Genomic DNA, 23,500 nt, shown 5'->3' on the forward strand with positions numbered 1-23,500 from the left:
AGTGCACTCCAGCCTGGGTGACACAGAGAGACTCATCTCCAAAAAAAAAAGAAAGAAACGGTCTTTGCAAACCTCACGCTTCTGGGCCGGCTCTCTGGCCTGGGTCGAGCGCACCCCACAGCGACTGGGCAGACCCACGGGAGCCGAACCCTGTGGGGGGCGGCACCCTGCGCGCTGGGGAGCGCATGCGGCCTCGCTGGGCAGTGATCCAGAGACCAGGTTCTGAGCTGCAGCAGCGGGGGCCACAGCCCTCACCCCTACTCCCCAGCATGGCCGCCAGCAGCGCCCGGGTCCCGAGGAGGAGCCCAAGGGGCCTGGTGCCGTGCCCAGAGTGCTAGCGGAACAGGCGCGCCAGGGCTGGGGCGCGGGGCATGGCGGTCACGATCCCCATCGGGGCGGGACAGCCTCGGGCTGGTGTGAGGTGAGGGGCGCCCCGCAGTCCAGCCTCTACTGCCCCCGCCCACCCCGCCCCGAAGCGCAGCCCCCTAGGCGCCGCTGCGCCGCCCTCTCTCGCCCTCCTGGGGGAGCTGCGGGGTGCGCTCACTTGCTGCCACCTCACGTGGGAGGCCTCAGGGCTCACTCACGACCTCCAGCAAGAGCGGAGGCGGGAGCCCCACCAGCCCCTCCACAGACCACAGCAACTGCACCCCTCAGTCTGCGGGCCCCCGCCCTCTCCACTCCTGCTTCCCCGGCTGGGGTCTCCTCCAGGCCCCTCATCTACGTGGCAAACGTCTCTCACCGGCACCCTCTGCCTTCCTCCCCAACTGTGGAGTCCCCCACGGGAGGCCCTAGAAAGAGGGACAGCGCCAGGGACACTGAGAGACAGGACGGGGAGAGAGACAGAGACAGGGATCTTTTTTTTTTTTTTTTTTTGAGACGGAGTTTCGCTCTTGTTACCCAGGCTGGAGTGCAATGGCGCGATCTCGGCTCACCACAACCTCCGCCTCCTGGGTTCAGGCAATTCTCCTGCCTCAGCCTCCTGAGTAGCTGGGATTACAGGCACACACCACCATGCCCAGCTAATTTTTCGTATTTTTAGTAGAGATGGGATTTCACCATGTTGACCAGGATGGTCTTGATCTCTTGACCTTGTGATTCACCTGCCTCAGCCTCCCAAAGTGCTGGGATTACAGGCTTGAGCCACCGAGCCCGGCCAGAGACAGGGATCTTACTCTTTCTTCCCTCAAAACCTCTCTGGGGGTCTCCAAGGGGGACCCTGAGGTAAGTCACAGCATTATCACCTTCCCTTCCAAGAATTAAAAAAACAAAATGGGCCAGGGGCGATGGCTCACGCCTGTAATCCCAGCACTCTGGAAGGCCAAGGTGGGCAGATCACAAGGTCAGGAGTTCGAGACCAGCCTGACCAACATGGTGAAACACCGTCTCTACCAAAAATACAAAAATGAGCCAGGTGTGGTGGCGCGTGCCTGTGATCCCAGCTACTTGGGAGGCGAGGAAGGAGAGTCAGGAACCCGGGAGGTGGCGTCTGTGTTGAGCTGAGGCTGCCCCACTGCACTTCAGCCTGGGTAACACAGCGAGACTGTCTCAAAAAAAAGAAAAAACCTTTTTCCTGAACTTCATTTTCAGGGAAAATAATTAACAGATACAACCCACAGCCACCAAAACACATACGAATGCGGTGAGAAGCAAGGGTTAGTGCCTCGCTGACAAGAAGGGGCCTCTGGGAGCTGGGGGGGCTGGTACCTGGGGAGAGGCCTCAGCGCCTGGCCTGGCTCAGAGGCCTGGGGCGGAGGAGCCGGGAGCCCTGGAGGCTCCTCTGCTCCCTACCCCCACAAGGAGCGCCTGCAAACCGCAGGCCCGAGGGACCCCAGGTGTTCACCCAGGGCAAACCATGTGGTCACCCAGGTGCCAAAGAGCCAGGCCAACCTCTATGCAGGACTACACCCAGCCACCATCGAGAAGTAATGCACCACTCCGAAAGAAAGGGGTGCTACCAGCCAAGCACGGTGGCTCACCCCTGTGATCCCAGCACTTTGGAAGGCTGAGGAGGGTGGATCATCTGAGGTCAGGAGTTGTAGACCAGCCTGGCTAACATGGTGAAACTCTGTCTCTACTAAAAATACAAAAAATTAGCTGGGCGTGGTGGCGGGTGCCTGCAGTCCCAGCTACTCGGAAGGCTGAGGCAGGAGAATCGCTTAAACCCAGCAGGTGGAGGTTGCAGTGAACTGAGATCGCACCACTGCACTCCGGCCTGGGCAACAGAGTAAGACTCAGTCTCAAAAACAAAAAGAAAGGTGCTGCCCTGAAGACCTTCTGCTTCTGCAGCAATGGACTGTAGGGCCCTGTGTGAGTTCAGAGACGGACAGAAGGTGACCATACAGCAAGAGTGAACAGGAGCAGCGGACGAGCGGCCACACAACATGCAGACAGGGCCTTGCTCTGTCACCCAGGCTGCAAGTGCAGCGGCGTGAATACAGTTCACTGTGGCGAAGGGATTCTCCCGCCTCAGCCTCCGGAGCAGTTGAATGAAGCTCCATGAAGAAAGACCACTAACTAAAAATGCAAGAACTCAGGAGAGAAAAGGCAAGGAGAGAGGAGCAGGTGAAACGTGACCTGTCAGACGTCAGGAAAGTAAAAGAAAAAAAAAGCCACCACCCAAATGAAGTGGGGACTGGAAGGAGCGCAGGGAGAAACAGACACCGGGAAACACAGCGGAACAGAGGCCAGGTGCAAGAGGAGTTAAAACAAGACACAAGTGACAGAAATGGAAACAAAGTTAGCGAAGTTAGAAAGAACGAGCAGGGCACACTGCTGATGGAAACGGGGCGGCACAGCCCGGTGGAAGGCGCTCTGGCATCTGTGTGAGAGGTTAAGCGTGGAGCAGGGGCCCCGGACTGCCACTCCTGGGGACATGCGTACCCAGGAGAAATAAAATACCTGTCCCCACAAGCCGCCACACATGAACGTTTAGAGCAGCACCATTCCCAGCAGCTTCAAAGTGGAAACAACCCAGATGTCCGTCAACGGATGAGCACACAGGCAAACGGCAGTGTACCCAGACGATGAGATGTTATTTGGCCATGCAGGTGAAGTACTAATGTTAGCTGCAATTCAGATGACCCTTGAACACGCCACATGAAAGCAGCCAGACTCAGAAGAGCACATCTTGTGCAATTTCACCTATCTGAAAGGTACAGAACACGCACATCTATAGAGACAGCATGAGGGTTAGTGTTTCTCCACAGCAGCACTCTGTGGCAGAAGATGCCAGAGCATCACACAGAAGGCGCATGAGGAGGGCAGGTGAGGGTAAGGGTGCTGTCTCGGGCCACAACCGTCCTTACAGACCACAGATGCGTGAGCTGGCTCACTGACATGTGCGGTGAGTGCGAGATACAAACTAGATTCTCAAAACTCAGTCCAAAAAGCCTTCAAATAATTCAGTAATCTTAAATCACAGGTGGTTACGTGTTTAAATAACTTTTAGATAATATCGGGTTAAATAAAATATAGTATGAAAATCTGTTTCACCTGTTTCTTTTTACCTTTTTAATGCAGCTATTAGAAAATATGAAACTACATAAAAGACTCACTCTCTAGACCTTTTAAGATGGTGCTGGAATGGAATTTTCAACGCTCAACACTCAGGGAGTTCTGTTTCTACGTCTTCTCCCAGAGGATGTTACTAGCAGAAAGAAGTCATTGGGAGACAATGGGGAAATGATGCAGAAAGAAATCTCTGTAAACACTGAAATGTACTCAGGAAAAACAAAAAACACAGGCCGGACATGGTGGCTCACACCTGTAATCCCAGCATTTTGGGATGCTGAGGGGTGGATCACCTGAGGTCAGGAATCTGAGACCAGGCTGGCCAACATGGTGAAAACCCCATCTCTACTAAAATATGAAGATTAGCCGGGTGTGGTGGTGGGTACCTGTAATCCCAGCTACTCGGGAGGCTGAGGCATAAGAATCACTTGAACCCAGGAGGAGGTTACAGGGAGCTGAGATTGCACCACTGTACTCCAGCCTGGGCGACAGAGCGAGACATTGTTTAAAAAAAAAAAAAAGCAGTTATAGAAAGAAACCAAAAAAGCCTGGTTGTAAGTGGTGGATGGCTGGTTGTACTGGCATGACACCCAACTCACAGGACCCTCGAAGGGACACAACTCCTCATTGGTCTTGTCCTTGAGAGCTAAACCACAGAAGCTTACAAATCAAGTAGTAGGGGAAGATGCTATTTTAAAAACTAGGCCAGTCACAGTGCACACCTGTAATCCCAGCACTGCGAGGCCGAAGAGGGTGGATCGCCTGAGCCCAGGGGCTCAACAGCAGCTCAGGCAACACAGTGAAACCCCGTCTCTATCAGAACCACAAAAACATGGCTGGGCACGATGGCACACACCTGTGGTCCCAACTACTCTGGAGGCTGAGGTGGGAGGATGGCTTGGGCCTGGGAGGGAGAGGTCACAATAAGCCAAGACAGCATCACTCCACTCCAACTTGGGTGACAAAGTGAGACTGTCTCAGAAACAAAACAAAACAAAAACACAACGAGCATCAATAAAATAAGATGACAAAACCAACACTAAAAATGCTTGAACTCGCGTACGAAGAATCTTTTCAGGGCTGGGCATGGTGGCTCACGCCTATAATCCCAGCGCTTTGAGAGGCCGAGGTGGGTGGATTGCTTGAGTCCAGAAGTTCGAGACCAGGGCAACACAGTGAAATCCCATTTCTACTATAAATACAAAAAATTAGCCAGGGAGGGTGGTGTGTGTCTGTAGTCCCAGCTACTTGGGAGGGTAGGTGAGAGAATCACTTGCACCTGGGAGGTGGAGGCTGCAGGGAGCCAAGATCAAGATCACATCATTGCGTTCTAGTCTAGGCAATTACGAATGACATCCTGGCCGGGCCACGGTGGCTCACGCCTGTAACCCAGCACTTTGGGAGGCCGAGACAGGCAGATTATGAGGTCAAGATATTAAGACCACCCTGGCCAACGTGGTGAAACCCCATCTCTACTAAAAATACAAAAATTAGCTGGGCCTGGTGGTACATGCCTGTAATCCCAGCTACTCAGGAGGCTGAGGCAGGAGAACCGCTCAAACCTAGGAGGCGGAGGTTGCAGTGAGCCAAGATCGCCACTACATTCTAGCCTGAGTGACAAAGGGAGACGCCATCGCAAAAACAAACAAAAAAGCCACAATGAAGACCCTCAGTTCTTTTGCGATTCAGAGAGACACTCCAGAAAGTTGGGCAATAAGAAAGCAGCTTCCTGATCCTACCACCACGTAAAATGCACGGACCTAGACAAAGAACAGCTCTTTTGAATTAAGGGCAGAATGCGCAATGAAGCCGTAACCATGAGGAACCCTCATGCACCATGCACAGCGACGTTTACAAAACAGAAATTACTGACGACACACCAAGATGTCAAGAGAAAGAAACTAAATGAAATCTCAACTCATCTCTAAGTCAGAATGAACACAAATAAAACCAAATTCCCAAATAATATCATTAATAAGGTAGTTCTGACTGGTACATGCTGAACTCTGTAGCTTAAAACTAGGGAATACCTTCTTCAAGTCCTTCTGGAACGCTCATGCAAACTGGCCTTCTAAATGGTCACAGAAAGCCTGTGAGTTCCAGGAAGCAGAAAGTCTACTGTCTGATACCAATGCGGTGAGACTAGAAATAACAAACCGGCTGTCCCTCGAAAACACTGCGCTACAAGAAAGAAGCCAGACGGAAATGTATATATTCTATGATTTCACTTACATGAAATTCGAGACCAGGTAAAATGGATGGAGGGTGGAGGAATCTGAACAGTGATTGGGGGGCTTGGCAGGAAGTGCAAAGGAGAACCTGGACTGCTGGACGCAGGTGGCTGCACAGGCGCCTCCACCTGCCGAAACACCGAGGAGCCCGTGTTTCAATTATGCGGATTACACCTCAATAAAAGTGCTATAAAGAAAAACCTTTCCAAACAAACTAGTATTTCAAAGAGCAGGAAACTAAAAAAACGAAAAGCATTTTATCCCTGGCGCGTTTACCATGTTACTGCAGCACAGGGTTCTGGGCGGCCTCAGAGCAGGGGATGTGGCGGGGAGTGGGGCTGGCCTCATAGCTCAGGGCCGTGGCTCCTGGCCCCAGGGTCTGCTGCCACCCAGCTGAGGCCCCTACTGCAGATCTGATATTTCAAGAAAAGACAGAAGCTAATTTTGGGCTAAAGTATCCTGACTTCTAAACATCTGTTCAAATGGAAACAAATGACATCGCTGAGGTGTGAGCTGCATAGCTTGCAGCAGGTGCAGAGGGCCAGAGTGGGCTGGAGCCACACACAGTGCCTTGCCCGGTGTCTCCTACCTCCTCCCTCTTCATTCCTCCCCTCTCCCTGGTTGGAGTGAGGAGGCCACTGGTGGCCATCCATCACATCCTGTGCCCTAAACCCATGGCTCCCAACATGTCAGGAGAGCTCTCCACTGCCCTCAGCCATGTTTCTGAGTAGGTTTTGTGTCCCTCGGGGAACCAGTCCCTGACACAGGCCTGGCCCCACTGGCCCAGCAGCAGGGAGGGTGCCCATGGGGAAACCCTCTGCCCCAGTCCTGCAGCTGGAGTAGCCCACAGCCCCTGCCGTAAGACGCCTAGGAGAACTCGGTCAGGGGCCTGGCAAGGACAGCTGGCTTCTCGGAAAAACTGGGCTTACTTGAATGAAGTCTGGTCAAGTTGAACTGGACCGTCTGTCCCCCCAGGTGGGCCTGGCGGGATGGGCTAGCGCCTTCTATGTAGAAGGGGAGACGTGGACCAGGCTTTCTTCCTCAACCTGCCTAGAAGACTAGCCCAAGGGAGATGGAAATGAGAGTGAGATGAGACGGACAGGTGGGGTGGAGACAGCCAGCAGCTGGCATCGCTGGCAGCCTGGAAGGGAACCTGGCTGGGAACCTGCCAACCAGTGAGGAAGGGTGAGTGCCGGCGTCAGACCCAGAGAGGCCCACCACCGAGCAGGTGAGCAGCGGCACCTGAGCAGGGGAGGGTGTCCCGGCAAGAGCAGGAGGGGAGAGGCTGCTGAGTGCCAGAAGTGAGCTGCTGAGGGGACTCTGCTGTGTGCAAGCCAGGTCAGGGAAGCAAGCAGCTCCCTGGAGAGGACCTACCCTGCAGGCAGCTGCTGCTTCAGATTCATGGGGCCCGCACACCGCTCGGGAACAGGAGAGGGTGCAGCACTTAGGTGGCAATTTATTTTTAAAAAGACTAGAGAATTCTAAGGTGGCTCTTCAGAAGAAATCCTTTTGAGTAGAAAAAGTAACTTCCTGACTGGAAAGGAAGGAGCACACACGGCTAAGCAACTAGATGGAGGCAGAGGCTGAAAACCGGCCTCCGGAGGGAGTGTCTAATGGCTGAGAAATACTTCCTGTCCCACAGCCCTCCCAGCTGGCTGCTATTTGCTCTGAATCTTAATAGAGTTTAATGGACAGGGACAACGGGTCGGGCACTAAACAAGCAGTGGGGCGCCTCCTCCTGGCTCCGCTGCACCTTGCCAGGTTCACCTGCTCCCGGGGCGGCTACCCTGCATCCTCTATCTCTTCGGGCTTCAGGGAACGTGGCAGCTCCCTAGCCACTGTCTTCCTGGTCACTGAAGCATGGGTGGGGGTGAGGACGACCAATAAGATAATTTTATAATCCAAACATCAGGTTACAGGAGCCTAGATGTATATTACAATTCATCAAACTGTGACTGCAGTATCAGTGTATTTTACTCTCTGTAAATTATACTTCGTTAGAAAAAATAAATTTAAACATGGAACAAAAAATTAGGATTTAGTCTATTTGTCACTTTCTACCTCTTCAAATAAATCAGACTTTTCTATTCATTTCTTTTCTGATTTCATTTTTCTTTTATTAAAATCTCAACCAAAATGCACACAAAAAATTTAAATTTCCTGTAAGAAATTTAAATTTTCATTTTTGGGCCCAAGACACTGAAAGCAGGCTTACCCATCCCTAAGTTTTCTAAACTCCGGACACTCCTCAAGGTTCCTCAAGGTTGTTTTCTGCCAATTGACGGGAAATGTTTGCACCTGACTGTTAATGGCTCTGCAGGAAGTAAATGCTAACTTTAAAGGGTTGCATTCTGGGAATTGTAGTTCCACAATGAAAGATCATGTCTCAGAAGAAAGTGAAAGACAATGACAGCCTAGATCACAGAATTTCAGAGCTGGAAGGAGCTTTGGAGGTCAGGTGACTTTTAAGAAACAGGGACTGGCAAGAGGTCTGGGCGGAGTGAGGAGTGCAACTTTACCCTCAGCCTCTTCTACCAGCAACAGCGAAGGGAGGCACCACCACACAGCCAGGCGCATCCTAAAGGCTCTTTCTCTCCAGAGCAGTCCCTCTGGCCACCCTGGCATGTCCTTTTCCGTTGCCTAGAAGCTGGCCGAACACTCCTCTTCACCTGGAGGTGGAGGCTCAGAGACTGTTCTGTCTCCTGGCAAGCGGCCGGGAACCTAGGACAGGAAGTTAGTAAATGCGCCCACTGGGACCTGGGGACGGACAGTTCCTTCCTGGATCTCCCATCCTGACATCTCTTTGTGTTAGTGACACAGTGCTTCCTGCCAAGGCACACACAGAAAGGGACACTTACTGCTTAGTACAATAGGGCGCATGGCAGCCTTGGCTGTGCGGCTGGCACCAGCTGTCCCAGGTGGGGAGGAGCTGTTGTTTTAAAGTGACATCAAGGCCCTCAAATTATCAACCATGAAATGGAAGGAGCTGCATGCACAGGGGAAACACAGAAATCACGATGGAGAGAATATATAGCAAGTATTTCTTTTTATTATTATTATTATTATTATTTTTTAGAGACAGGGTCTCGCTATGTTGCCCAGTCTGGAGTGTGGAGTGCGGTGGCTCTTCACCGGCATGATCCCACTACTGATCAGCATGGGAGTTTTGACCTGCTCCATTTCTGACCTGGGCCAATTCACCCCTCCTTAGGTAACCTGGTGGTCCCCCGCTCCCGGGAGGTCACCATATTGATGCCGAACTTAGTGCGGACACCTGATTGGCATAGTGCACTACAGCCCAGAACTCCTGGGCTCAAGCGATCCTCCCACCTCAGCCTCCCGAGTAGCTGGGATTATAGGCACACACCGCCATGCCCAGCAAGTACTTCTATAAAATAAAAAAGGACATAAAGTGGGTACAAATAATTTGCAGATGTTATGTTTGATTATCTCGTTAATCCAAAAGTCTCAAGTGAAGAACAATTACAATTTATAAGTGAATTTGATATGATGGCCAAGTACGAAAATGGGTAGCTTTCCCACATGCTAGCAATGGAAAATTCTAGCTAACAAAAACAATGGTTGGGGAGTGAGCCTCTGGTTTCAACTCTCAGTGTAAAGAGCTTGGAGCCACACACCACAGCCTTACAACGACCAAAAAACACGGAAATCAGTGAAAATCAACAACTTTTCTTGGACCCAAAAGGAAGTGAGGTCACAGATGCCTCTCCTACCACAGAGAATCACAGCGAGATCAGCTCACGTGGAGCAGAATCTACAGTCTACAGGAGACGGAGCCGCTGGGAACTTGACTTGGACAACATGCTAGAGGCTGAACACGGCACGTGTGAGAATCTTTTGGGGTCCTACATTTTCATGGGTTTTACCTCCAGGAACCTCATCAGGTTCTCCCCATGAAAAGCCAAGAAAAATAAAAATCACCTCATATCTCTGGGATGAGGGGGAGGTGACCACCTTGAAATAAACCCAGAGCATTCTCCAGGCAAAGGACTGCTCCGCAGTGAAGCTGACTTCACCAGGAACGCACCTCGGCTGGGGAAGGGCATTTCACCACCGAGCCCCGCCAGTCTTCCCGTCTCACCCACTTGGGGAGGAGGAAGGGAAGAACACATGTGAAGGTCACAGCTCAGGGACACGGGCCACTAAAGGGCTGAAATAGTCACAGGCTGGAGCCTATGTCCCTCCAGTCCTGCACGGGTGGGAGTGCAAAAGGCCCAGGTACAGACTGTGGAAGGCACTCAGACAAACTCTACAACAGGGAGACAAAACAAGGACACTTGAGGAATTTCACAGCCACCGCTGAGATTCTACAGTCCAGCCGCTAGCCAGGTTGAGGTGCTGCCTTCCATTGAAGGCCCCCTGCTGTACCTTTCACTCATGTGGCACTTGCTGATGGGAGATGCGTGGAGAAATGCATCATGAGGCAACTTCATCATTGTGCAAACATCGCAGAGTGCACTTACACAAACCTAGAGGGCGCCCTGCAGACCTAGGCCGCATGGCAGAGCCTGTGCTCCTGGACTACATACCACAGCGCGTACTGAATACCCACAGCGCTAAGTGTGTGTGTATCTAAAACACATCTAAACATAGAAAAGTTACAGTAAAATTATGGTATAAAAGATTAAAAATGGGGCCGGGTGTGGTGACTCACGCCTGTAATCCCAGCACTTTGGGAGGCCAAGGCGGGCGGATCATGAGGTCAGGAGACCAAGACCATCCTGGCCAACATGGTGAAATCCCATCTCGACAAAAGATATAAAAAACAAAACAAAACGAAAAAAGGCTGGGCGAGGTGGCTCACGCCTGTAATCCCAGCAATTTGGGAGGCTGAGGCAGGAGAATTGCTTGAGCCTGGGAGGCAGAGGCTGCAGTGAGCCAAGATCACACCACTGCACTCCAGCCTGGGCAACAGAGCAAGACTCCGTCTCAAAATAATAACAATAAAATAACTATGATTAATATGCTAAGGGCTCTAATGGAAAAGGGGGCAATGGGCAAGAACACACGGGCAATGTAACGGGAGTCGGGCAAAAGAACAAAGGAAATGCCACAAACCGAAAACACGAAGGGAAGTGAAGACCCTTTAAGGCTCATCAACAGGGTGGACGTGGCTGAGGGAAGAATCACTGGACTGAAGATACATCTACAGAAACTTCGCAAACTGAAATGCAGACAGACAAAAATGGAAAAAAATCGGAATACTGGAGAACTGTGGGGCAGTCACAAAAGTGTGAATGAGCATAAGAGGAATGCCAGAAAGAGGACAGGAAGGAGCGGAAGAAACATTTAAATTAACAATAGTTCAGAGTTTTCCAAAATTATCGACAGACACCAAACCATAGATCCAGGAAGCTCGGAAAACATCAATCAGGATAAATACCAAAGAATCTACGCACAGGCATGAGGTACTCAAACTGTAGAAAACCAGCCAGAGAATCTTGAAAGAAGCGAGAGGAAAAAAAATCCTTATATGTAGAGCAAAAAGAGTAAAGACTGCAGCAGACTTGTCAGAAACCACACAAGCAAAAAACAAAACAAAAAAACCAGAATTCTATATGCAGTGAAACTATTCTATTCTTCAGGTGCAAAGGAGAAGTAAAGACTTACTTTACTCACTGAAAAAGAGATTTAGGGGAAAAAAATCTCTGAAAACTCAATACAAAGACTTATTTAGGCCAGGCACGGTGGCTAACACCAGTAATCCCAGCACTTTGGGAGGCCGAGGCAGGTGGATCACCTGAGGTCAGGAGTTCAAGACCAGCCTGACCAACATGGTGAAACCCTGTCTCTACTAAAACTACACAAATTAGGGGGGTGCTGTGGCAGGCACCTGTAGTCCCAGCTACTCGGGAGGCTGAGGAGGAGAATCACTTGAGCCTGGGAGGCAGAGGCTGCAGTGAGCCAAGATGATCATGCCACTGCACTCCAGCCTGGGTGATGGAGCAAGACTGTCTCAAAACAAAAACAAAAACAAAAAAGCTTCTTTAAATAAAAACTGAGAGAATTAATTGCCAGTATATCTCTCCTATGAGAAATATGAAAAGTTCTTCAGAGAGAAGGAATATGACATATGTCAGAAACCAAAATGTATGTAAAAAATGGAGAGCGTCAGAGAGGAGTAAGTGAAAGTGAAATGAAATCTTTTCTTCCTTTTTTTTTCTGAGACAGTCTCACTTCTTCCCCCAGACTGGAGTACAGTGGCTCACTGCAGTCTCCGCCTTCCAGGTTCATGCAATTCTCTGTCTCAGCCTCCTGAGTAGCCGAGATTACAGGCACCAGCCACCATGTCCAGCTCTTTTTTTTTTTTTGAGACGGAGTTTCGCTCTTGTTACCCAGGCTGGAGTGCAATGGCGCAATCTTGGGATCTTGGCTCACTGCAACCTCCGCCTCCTGGGTTCAAGCAATTCTCCTGCCTCAGCCTCCCGAGTAGCCGGGACTACAGGTACCTGCCACAGCACCACCCTATTTTGTGTATTTTTAGTAGAGACGGAGTTTCACCATGTTGGCCAGGATGGTCTCAATCTCTTGACCTCATGATCCACCCGCCTCAGCCTCCCAAAGTGCTGGGATTATAGGTGTGAGCCACCGCGCCTGGCCCTTTAGAGATGGGGTTTCACCATGTTGGCCAGGCTAGTCTGGAATGCCTGACTCGTGATCCACCCACCTCGGCCTCCCAAAGTGCTGGGATTACAGGTATGAGCCACCAAGCTGGGCCCTTTTCTTAATCTTTATTGATCTAATAGGAAAAGACTTTTTTTTTTCTTTTTTTGGGACAGGGTCTTGCTTTGTTGCCCAGGCTAGAGTGCAGTGGCATAATCACAGCTCACTGCAGCTTCAACCTCCTGGGCTCAAGTGATCTATCACCTCGGCCTCCTGTGTAGCTGGGACTACAGGTGTGTACCACCATGCCTAGCTAATTTGCTTATTTTTTTTTAAGAGATGGGGTCTCACTGTGTTGCCCAGGCTGGTCTCAAACTCCTGGGCTCAAGCAATCCTCACACCTCAGCCTCCCAAAGCTGGGATTACAAGTATGAGCCACCTCACCTAGCCCCAAATATATGTTGACTATAAGAAACCACTTTGGCCGGGTACAGTGGCTCATGCCTGTAATCCCAGCCCTTTGGGAGGCTGAAGTGGGTGGATTATTGAGGTCAGGAGTTCAAGACCAGCCTAACCAACAGGGTGAAACCCCATCTCTACCAAAACTTAGCTGGGCACTGTGGTGTGTGCCTGTAATCCCAGCTACTCAGGAGGCTGAGATAGGAGAATGACTTGAACCTGGGAGGCGGAAGTTGCAGTGCGTCAACATTGCGCCATTGCCTCTCCAGCCTGGGCGACAGTGAGACTCCATCTCAAAAAAGAAAGAAAGAAACCCACTTTGAGACCAGGCCTACGCTTGTATACCTGTAATCCCTACACTTTGAGAGGTCGAGGTGGGCAGATCACTCGGTCAGGAGATCGTGAAACCCCGTCTCTACTAAAAATACAAAAATTAGCTGGATGTGGTAGTGTGTGCCTATAATTCCAGCTACTTGGGAGGCTGAGGCAGGAGAATCGCTTAAACCAGGGAGGCGGAGGTTGCAGTGAGCTAAGATCCAACCACAGCACTCTAGCCTGGCGATAGAGCAAGACTATCTCAAAAAAAAAAAAAAGAGAGAAACTCACTTTGAATACAAAGACACAGATTAAAAGTAAAGGGAGAGGCCAGCACCGTGGCTCATGCCTGTCCCAGCATGTTAGGAGACTGAGGCAGGCAGACAGCTTGAGCCAGGAGTCCCAGACCAGCATGGGCCACATGGTAAAACCCTAGCTCTAAAAAAATACAAAACTTAGCAGGACTTGGTGGCATGTGTCTGTAGTCCCAGCTACTCAGGAGGCTAAGGAGGGAGGATCACCTGAGCCCAGGAGGCAGAGGTTGCAGTGAGCCAAAATCACACCAGTGCCCTTCAGCCTGGGTGTCAGAGTGAGACCCTGTTTCAAGAAAGAAAAAAGGTTAAAAAAAGAGAGAAGCAACAAATTACTGACATATTAAAAAAAAAAAGAGGGGAGGGGGTGAATCACTCTTAATCCCATGCCCCTTAAAAGGTTAACAAACAAATACTCTAAACACTTCCATGCCCACAAATTTAATAACATAGAGGAAATGGACCGATTCCTTGAAAGATACATCCAAAACTCACACCAGGCAAAACTGATCATCCGAATAGGCTTACACTGAATATAGGGAAAAAAGCGAACTTTTCCTCTAGACACACACTCAGGACACTTCTGTGACCAGTCTTTCCCACACCGACTGATGCTCTGACGCCAGCTGGGTATCCTGCATGTCAGTTCAGTTCCGGCACAAAGCGGAGTTAGTGTAAATCCCACAGGTTCAGGGCTTAGTCCCAGAAGACTGCCCCCTTCTGAGGACAATGGCAAGCATGGGGTCCCCAGGTTACTCACAGCCTCTGTACCACCTGGCTACAAATCTAGGACTCCCACAGCCCCTTCCCTGGATTTGAAAATCTGCTAGAGAGGCTCACAGAACCCAGAAAAAGAGTTTACTTACTAATGCCAATTTATTACAAAGGATATTTTTAAAGACACAAATAAATAGCCAGAGACAGAGCTCATAGGGAGCAGTCTGGAAGGGTCCTCGGCAACGAGCATGTGCTGTGGAGTTGGGGTGCACCACCACCTCATCCAGCACACAGATGTGTTCACCAACCTGGAAGCTCTCCAAATCCTGTAGTTGTGAAGTTTTCATGGAGACTTAATTACAGAGGCATGATCAATTATTAACTCCACCCTATTCCCCTTCCTGCAGGAGGGAGGAGGTAGGGCTGAATGTCCCCAGCTTCTGTTTATGGCTTGGTCTTTCTGATGAGCAGCCCTCATCTAGGAACGCCCCCTGCCAAGAATCACTTCACTCGAACATTCCAGGGGGATGAGGGCAAAGACCGACTACGAGAATGGCAGGTGCTCAGAGCACCATTTTGCTTGGGAGACTTAGGAGTTCCGTGCCACGTTCTGGGGCAGAGACCAAATACACGTTCTTTATTATGTCACAGCAGCTATTAAGGAAATGGAATAATTCGTAGCCTTCCAAAACAGAAAGCACCAAGCCCTGCTGGCTTCATTGGTGGATTTTACCGAGTGTTCAAGAAAGAAATGAAACCAGAAAACAGCAGCAGAGGAAATGCTTCCTAACTCGTTCTACGTGTCCAGCATGGCCCTAATACCAAAACACACACACTACAAGAAAACTACAAGCTGGGGGTGGTGGCTCAACCTGTAGTCCAACATTTTCAGAGGCCAAGGTGAGAGAATCACTTGGAGCCAGGAGTTCGAGACCAGCCTGGGCCGCAGGCTGGGACCCCCTCTCTACAAAAACTTAAAAAACTAGCCAGTGTAATGGCACGTGTCCACAGTCCCAGCTACTTGAGAGGCTGAGGCAGGGTCACCTGAGTCCAGGAGGCTGAGACAGCAGTGAGCCGAGATCGCACCTCCGCACTACGCACTCCAGCCTGGGTGACAGAGCAAGACACTGTCTCAAAAAAAAAGAAAAAGAAAACTACTGACAACCATCTCTCATGAACACAGATGCAACCTTAGTGACTAAATTTAAAAAAAGGATAAAAGAAATCATATGCTATGACCCACTGGGATCTACTCCAGGTGTGCAAGGCTGGCTCTGTGCTCTAAAATCAATCATATGACCATAAATCACATCAACAGGCAAATCATATGACCATAAATCACATTAACAGGTTAAAAAAAAATCATCTGACACATTCCAACATCCCATTCATAACAGCTCTCAGCAAGGAATAAATGGGAATTTCACCAGCTTGATAAAGGACATGTAAAGAAAACTAGAGCTAGGGCCCGGCGCGGTGGCTCATGCCTGTAATCCCAGCACTTTGGGAGGCTGAGGCAGGCAGATCATGAGATCATGAGATTGAGACCACCCTGGCCAACATGGTGAAACCCCATCTCTACTAAAATACAAAAATTAGCTGGGCGTGGTGGTGCATGCCTGCAGTCCCAGCTACTCGGGAGGCTGAGGCAGGAGAACTGCTTGAACCCAGGAGGCAGAGTTGCAGTGAGCCGAGATTGTGCCACTGCACTTCAGCCCGGCGCCTGGTGATGGAGCAAGACTCTGTCTCAAAAACAAAAAAAAAACACCTAGCGCTAACATCATAAAAAGGAAAACACCTTCTATTCTCTCTTAGCACCTTTTTTTTGTTTAGAGACAGAGTTTCACTCTGTCACCCAGGCTGGGGTGCAGTGGCACAATCTCAACTCACTGCAACCTCCGCCTCCCGGGTTCAAGTGATCCTCCTGTCTCAGCCTCCTGAGTAGCTGGGATTAGGCACGTGTCACCAGGCCTGGCGAGTTTTTGTGATTTTAGTAGAGACGGGATTTCACCCTGTTGGCCAGGTGGGTCTCAAACTCTTGACCTCAGGTGATCCACCCTCCTCAGCCTCCCAGTGCTGGGATTATAGCTATGAGCCACTGTGTCCAGCTAATCTGGAATTTTTTTTGAGGCAGAGTCTTACTCTGTCTCCAGGCTTGAGTACGGTGGCACGATCTCGGCTCACTGCAACCTCCACCTCCCGAGTTCAAGAGATTCTCCTGCCTCAGCCTCCTGAGTAGCTGGGACTGCAGGCGCACACCACCACGCCCAGCTAATTTTTGTATTTTTAGTAGAGACAAGGTTTCAACATGTTGGCCAGGATAGTCTCAATCTCTTAACCTCGTGATCCACCCACCTAGGCCTCCCAAAGTGCTGCAATCACAGGCATGAGCCACCGCATCTGGCTACTAATCTGGAGTTTTGAAAAACCTTCGATTGTGAAAAATCTTGAACATTACAAATTAAACAGAATAGTGTAATAAATCCACACACCTGTCCCTAGTTTCACTATTTATCACTCTTCTGGCATTCTGGTTTTGTCTGAACTTCTCCCAACTCTCCAGCTTCCATTTATTATTTATTAACAGATTGTTTTTAGAACAGAAAAATCCAGCAGATGGTACAGAGGATTCCTTAGCCCTCTCACCCCCTGCCCTGTTCCCCTATAATTCACATCTTGCATTAGTGTGGTATGTGTATCTCAAGTTATAAAGCAATACTCGTATGTTATTACAAACAGGGTCCACAGTTTACATTAAGGTTCACTTGTGTTGTACTTGTTTTTTTTTTTTTTTTTGAGACAGAGTCTCACTCTGTCGCCCAGGCTGGAGTGCAGTGGTGCAATCTCAGCTCACTGCAACCTCCGCCCCACCCCATTTAAGCGATTCTCCTGCCTCAGCCTCTCGAGTAGCTGGGATTTTAGGTGCCCACCACCACACCCACTAATTTTTTGTATTTTTAGTAGAGATAGTGTTTCAACATATTGGCCAGGCTGGTCTTGAACTCCTGACCTCACGACCCACCCAACTTGGCCTCCCAAAATGCTGGGATTACAGGAGTGAGCCACCATGCCCAGCCGTACTTGGATTTTGAAAATCCAGATTTCAAGAATTACATGTAGATAATGAATCTATAAAGGAATGAAAAGAACACAGATTTTTGAAGCAAGTGTCAAATTACTGAACCTAGGAAACATTTAATATTTATATTTAATATGAATAATATTTAATAGGGATTAGTATTCTTACTATATCAAGAACGTTTATAACTCAGTTGGCAAGCAAGACCGAGAACCTGTGGTTTGTAGGAACGCTAACACGTGCCCTCAAGGAACCGCTGCTGGCAGAGAACACCTTGTCCACAGAGTGCTAGTTGGTACCGACTGTGGAGGGTGGCTTGGACCAACCTCTGAAGCCCACAGGCCCAGATCCAGTTTGGGGAACTTGCCCAAAACTAGACACTGGCTAAAGATGACAAGCTGAATAGACACGTGTGACACATGTGTAGCCTTTTCCATAAAAACCCTGAAGAACGACCAAAAGAGCCTGTCACTGAGGAACCCACACGGGCAGCGAGAACACAGAACACAGACCCAGGGCCTGCGCCACAGGCGGCTGGGAGGCAGACTGCAACCCGGGGGAGCGCATCCTCTCCCCACCACACCCTCGCTCCTGACACCCCTGCGCCCACCCTGCATGCCCAGCCAGCGTGGCCTGGCCTCACCTTTCCAGGGGCACAAGGGCACAAGGCACACAGGGCAGTGCCTGCGCCTGTCCCTGCTCTCCAGAGCCCAGCTCTGCACAGCCCTCCCCACTGACACACTCTCCCCGCCTGTCCCTGCTCTCCAGGACCCAGCCCTGCACAGCCCTCCCCACTGACACACTCTCCCCGCCTGTCCCTGCTCTCCAGGACCCAGCCCTGCACAGCCCTCCCCACTGACACACTCTCCCCGCCTGTCCCTGCTCTCTAGGACCCAGCCCCGCACAGCCCTCCCCACTGACACACTCTCCCCGCCTGTCCCTGCTCTCCAGGACCCAGCCCTGCACAGCCCTCCCCACTGACACACTCTCCCCGCCTGTCCCTGCTCTCCAGGACCCAGCCCTACACAGCCCTCCCCACAGCACAGCCCTCCCCACTGACACACTCTCCCCGCCTGTCCCTGCTCTCCAGGACCCAGCCCTGCACAGCCCTCCCCACTGACACACTCTCCCCGCCTGTCCCTGCTCTCCAGGACCCAGCCCCGCACAGCCCTCCCCACTGACACACTCTCCCCGCCTGTCCCTGCTCTCCAGGACCCAGCCCTACACAGCCCTCCCCACAGCACAGCCCTCCCCACTGACACACTCTCCCCGCCTGTCCCTGCTCTCCAGGACCCAGCCCTGCACAGCCCTCCCCACTGAGACACTCTCCCCGCCTGTCCCTGCTCTCCAGGACCCAGCCCCGCACAGCCCTCCCCACTGACACACTCTCCCCGCCTGTCCCTGCTCTCCAGGACCCAGCCCCGCACAGCCCTCCCCACTGACACACTCTCCCCGCCTGTCCCTGCTCTCCAGGACCCAGCCCCGCACAGCCCTCCCCACTGACACACTCTCCCCGCCTGTCCCTGCTCTCCAGGACCCAGCCCCGCACAGCCCTCCCCACTGACACACTCTCCCCGCCTGTCCCTGCTCTCCAGGACCCAGCCCTACACAGCCCTCCCCACAGCACAGCCCTCCCCACTGACACACTCTCCCCGCCTGTCCCTGCTCTCCAGGACCCAGCCCTACACAGCCCTCCCCACAGCACAGCCCTCCCCACTGACACACTCTCCCCGCCTGTCCCTGCTCTCCAGGACCCAGCCCTGCACAGCCCTCCCCACTGAGACACTCTCCCCGCCTGTCCCTGCTCTCTAGGACCCAGCCCCGCACAGCCCTCCCCACTGACACACTCTCCCCGCCTGTCCCTGCTCTCCAGGACCCAGCCCCGCACAGCCCTCCCCACAGCACAGCCCTCCCCACTGACACACTCTCCCCGCCTGTCCCTGCTCTCCAGGACCCAGCCCCGCACAGCCCTCCCCACAGCACAGCCCTCCCCACTGACACACTCTCCCCGCCTGTCCCTGCTCTCCAGGACCCAGCCCCGCACAGCCCTCCCCACAGCACAGCCCTCCCCACTGACACACTCTCCCCGCCTGTCCCTGCTCTCCAGGACCCAGCCCCGCACAGCCCTCCCCACAGCACAGCCCTCCCCACTGACACACTCTCCCCGCCTGTCCCTGCTCTCCAGGACCCAGCCCCGCACAGCCCTCCCCACAGCACAGCCCTCCCCACTGACACACTCTCCCCGCCTGTCCCTGCTCTCCAGGACCCAGCCCCGCACAGCCCTCCCCACAGCACAGCCCTCCCCACTGACACACTCTCCCCGCCTGTCCCTGCTCTCCAGGACCCAGCCCTACACAGCCCTCCCCACAGCACAGCCCTCCCCACTGACACACTCTCCCCGCCTGTCCCTGCTCTCCAGGACCCAGCCCTACACAGCCCTCCCCACAGCACAGCCTTTCCCACTGACACACTCTCCCCGCCTGTCCCTGCTCTCTAGGACCCAGCCCCGCACAGCCCTCCCCACTGACACACTCTCCCCGCCTGTCCCTGCTCTCCAGGACCCAGCCCTACACAGCCCTCCCCACAGCACAGCCCTCCCCACTGACACACTCTCCCCGCCTGTCCCTGCTCTCTAGGACCCAGCCCCGCACAGCCCTCCCCACTGACACACTCTCCCTGGAGCCACACTCCCTCTGGCTCTGGTCTGCTTGCCCCATCCCCTGCACAGCCAAACCTGGCCCCTCATCACTGGCCCCCTCTCCGCCGGACTCCACCAGCCTCTCCAGTGAGATTCCAGTCGCCAGCAACCCTGGGGGCATGTCTGGGCCCTTCTCTCTATCACACAGGGAGTGCGTCTAGTCCCAGTCTCTGCATTATGGGGCAAGGGGTGTGGGTTGGGATCTAGCCCCCCCTTCTCTCCCTTCCGGCCGGGTGGCAGCACAGCAGGGTGCTCTTCTTTCCTACACCAGCCCTTGGCCTTCCCCTGTACCTGCCTCGACTGCCCCTCTCACATCACAGCAAGGCCTGCTCCCAGACCGGGACATGGAAGCCCAGCCTGGAACCACAGTCAACCCCAAGGCTTCCAACACCTCTGCTTGCTCCCCCACCCCCACACTCACCTGCCCAACTCCAGGAGGCTGGTACTGGCCTCAGACTGTTCAAATCCCAGCCTCAGCACCCAAGAGCACTCAAACTCTGTTCCTCACCCTTCTCTTCTGTCCTCCCCCAGCCTCTGCCTCGTGGCACCCCTGAGGTGCTCAAGATCAATCCCTGTAGCTGGCCTGCTGCTCTTTTGCTTCTCAGGCCCTGGAACCCAGCCAGTCCTCCAGCATCACCACCGCTGCCACGCCCTCCCTAAAGTCTCAGCCATCGCCATCTACCCTGGGACTGCCACAACAATCACCAGCGCCCACCTCAAAATTGTATTGGAGTATGAATTTTTTTTTAAAAAAGTCAAGGCCAGGTGCGGTGGCTCACCTGGGCAACATGGCATCTCTCCAAAAAAATACAAAAAATTAGCCAGGCATGGTGGCACATGCCTGTAGTTCCAGCTACTTGGGAGGTTCAGGTGGGAGGATCACTTGAGCCCAGGAGGGTATGGCTGCAGTGAGCCAAGATCATGCCACTGCACTCCAGTCTGAGACTGTCTCCAAAAAAAAAAAAAGTCATTAAATACTGCCAGAAAGGAGGGGAAACTTGAATGCAATAAATAACAGTAAATAAAGTAACCAGTAAAATGTATACTTAAACCTAGTAATTACGGTTGCTTGATGGGGAGGAGAAAGAACCACCTGGAACTAGGATGGCATATACAGCCTCCACCTAGGGAGGGTGGCACCCAGAACCCATCAGCGCTCAACAGTTACACAAAGAGGGGTTCCCATGTCTGTTTCTAAAACTGAAAGATGGGCCAGGCACAGTGGCTCACAATTGTAAAGAGATTTGGGAGGCTGAGACGGGAGGATCACTTGAAGCTAAGGGTTCAAGACCAGCCAGGGCAACACAGTAAGACCCCATTGCTACAAAAACTTTTAAAATGAGCCAGATGTGGTGGCATGTGCCTGCAGTCCCAGCTACTTGGGAGGCTGAAGTGGGAGGACCGCTTGAGCCCAGGAGGAGGTCAAGGCTGCAATGAGCTGTGATAGTACCACTGCACTCCAGCCTGGGTGACAGAACAAAGCCCTGTCTCTAAAAAAAGAAAAAACTGAAACATATGCACTAGAAGAATAGTGAGAAAATGGTGAGAAAGCCTAACAAATTACAAAATAAATAGGCCCAAATTCCCGCTTACCAATAATCACAACTATAAATGACTACTCTACAAAAAGACTTTTAGACTGAGTCAACAAAATAACCGTAAAACATGAAAAGGCTGAAAATAAGGAGATGAAGAAATAAGACTTTAAGTGGGACAAAAAGGGTTTCTTGTGTGGGTAACAGGAGAACTTATGCATAAGCAGCATGCCGTGAGGTGAAAAGCAAAACCTGGACGTATGAGCAGGAATGGGCGGCTCTGGAAGCACGGCGGGAGGCCGATCTTACCCTTCTCAGACACCAGCGGACCCAGGGCCTGACAAGAGGCTAGGCAAGGTCCGTCTGCTGACCAGCACAAGTGAGCAAGTGCCCCGCTGCGGGTGATAACAATGTAACCAAGGAGTGCTGAGGACACATTCTTCTCACACCACACTGCAGCGCTCACAAAAAGGGACTATGTTGGCCACAATGAAGTCTCACAGGGTTCCAAAAAGCAGTCAAATTTTAAAACAACTACAAGAAATTAGCTCCCCTCCCCCAATCCGTGTGCATTTAAAAATCTGTCGACACCCTTTTAAATAAGCACAGGGTTAATTAAAGGGGGCATCAAGGCTGGAATTACAAACGACTCAGAAATGAACAGCCACAAGAGCAGAGAGAGGCAGGTCCGTGGCACGTCGCCAAGGAGCCGAAGAGCCACAGCCTCCATTGTCCGGTTAAGGAACACGCCAGGAACCAGAACTACAAGAAAAAACCCAAGAAAGTGAAAAGATGTGAGGATTAAGGAGCATAAACAACTCAGAGACAGGAAGGGCTGGCTGTCTGGGAAAACCTGTAATGGCGACAAACTTCAGGAAGTTTGACCAAGAGGAACAGAGAGAAGAAAAGCAACATCAGCTCTGATAACTACAAGCAGCTTCAAAATTCCAAGAGAAGGCCTGGTACAGTGGCTCACACTGCCGCCAACATGGTAGTAGAAAGCCTGTCTCTACTAAAAATACAAAGAGTAGTATAAAAATACAAAGGTATGGTGACAAGCGCTGGTTTGGAGGCCCAGGCAGAATCGCTTGAACCTGGGAGGCAGAGGCTGCAGTGAGCTGAGACGTCACCACTGCACTCCAGCCTGGGCAAAGGAGTGAGATGATGTCCAAAAAAGTAAGATTCCAGGAGAAAACAGTACACGGTTTCAACCCGAAAACCCAAAAACCGAGATCTGACGTGGAAATCTAGACCAGCGGTATTCAGTGGCACGCTCCTGCCCAGGACGCATCCGGAAATGCATGTGATGGTGGCTGTTGCCCTGAGGATCCAGGAAGCCCTGAAACCTTGTCTCACTATCACATACTTACTGACAAACACTGATCCAGATGAAATCAATAAGGCGGCAGGAAAATGGTTTTCCTATGTACACAACAGGCAAAGGAAACCATCCACCATATGTAAACAACATCTAGAAACCAATTTTAAGAAGTAGTTAACAGTAAAATGGGGGCGGGGGACAGAAATAGAGCTAATATACACGTAAAGACTACAAAGAAAAACTTTTTTTCTGAGACAGGATCTCACCGTCGCCTAGGCTGGAGTGCAGCAGTGCGATCACAGCTCACTGTAGACTTGACCTCCCAGGCTCAAGCTACCCTTCTGCCTGTCTCCCAAGCACTCAGGACCACGGGCACGCACCACCATACTGGCTAATTTTAAAATTATTTGTAGGGATGGGGTCTCCCTACATTGCCCAGGCTGGTCTGAACTCCTGACTCAAGTCATCTTTCCTCTTCAGCCTCCGAAAGTGCTGGGATTATAGGCATGAGCCACTGTGCCTGCTTTACACACCAAATTTTTAATAGCAACAAGAAATAAAACTTGGGCGATGGGTAAGAAATGAAAATTTTTACTACTTTTTAGTCTGTATTTCTGCAGTTTTAATTTTTGCCACAGAGAAAGTATTTTTTTTTTTTGAGACAGAGTTGTGCTCTGTCGCTCATGCTGGAGTGCAGTGG

The 23,500-nt window shown here is 51.5% G+C and overlaps 1 protein-coding gene across 3 annotated transcripts in view; it reads right to left on the reverse strand.

Moving 5' to 3' along the window:
• Positions 1-23,500, reverse strand: part of THAP4 (THAP domain containing 4) — a 49,838-nt gene that overhangs the window by 20,965 nt on the left and 5,373 nt on the right. Inside the window, exon 1 of one of the 3 annotated variants that reach the window (XM_035306382.3) lies at positions 7,957-8,041. The exons of the other annotated variants lie outside the window; for them this stretch is intronic. Within the exon in view, the coding sequence (XP_035162273.1) occupies positions 7,957-7,960 (4 nt within the window). The 5' untranslated portion in view covers positions 7,961-8,041. Of the gene's footprint in view, positions 1-7,956; positions 8,042-23,500 lie in introns of those variants that run through there. 3 annotated transcript variants of the gene reach the window in all.

This window comes from Callithrix jacchus, chromosome 6 (assembly GCF_049354715.1).
Source record: "Callithrix jacchus isolate 240 chromosome 6, calJac240_pri, whole genome shotgun sequence".
NCBI lineage: Eukaryota > Metazoa > Chordata > Mammalia > Primates > Cebidae > Callithrix > Callithrix jacchus.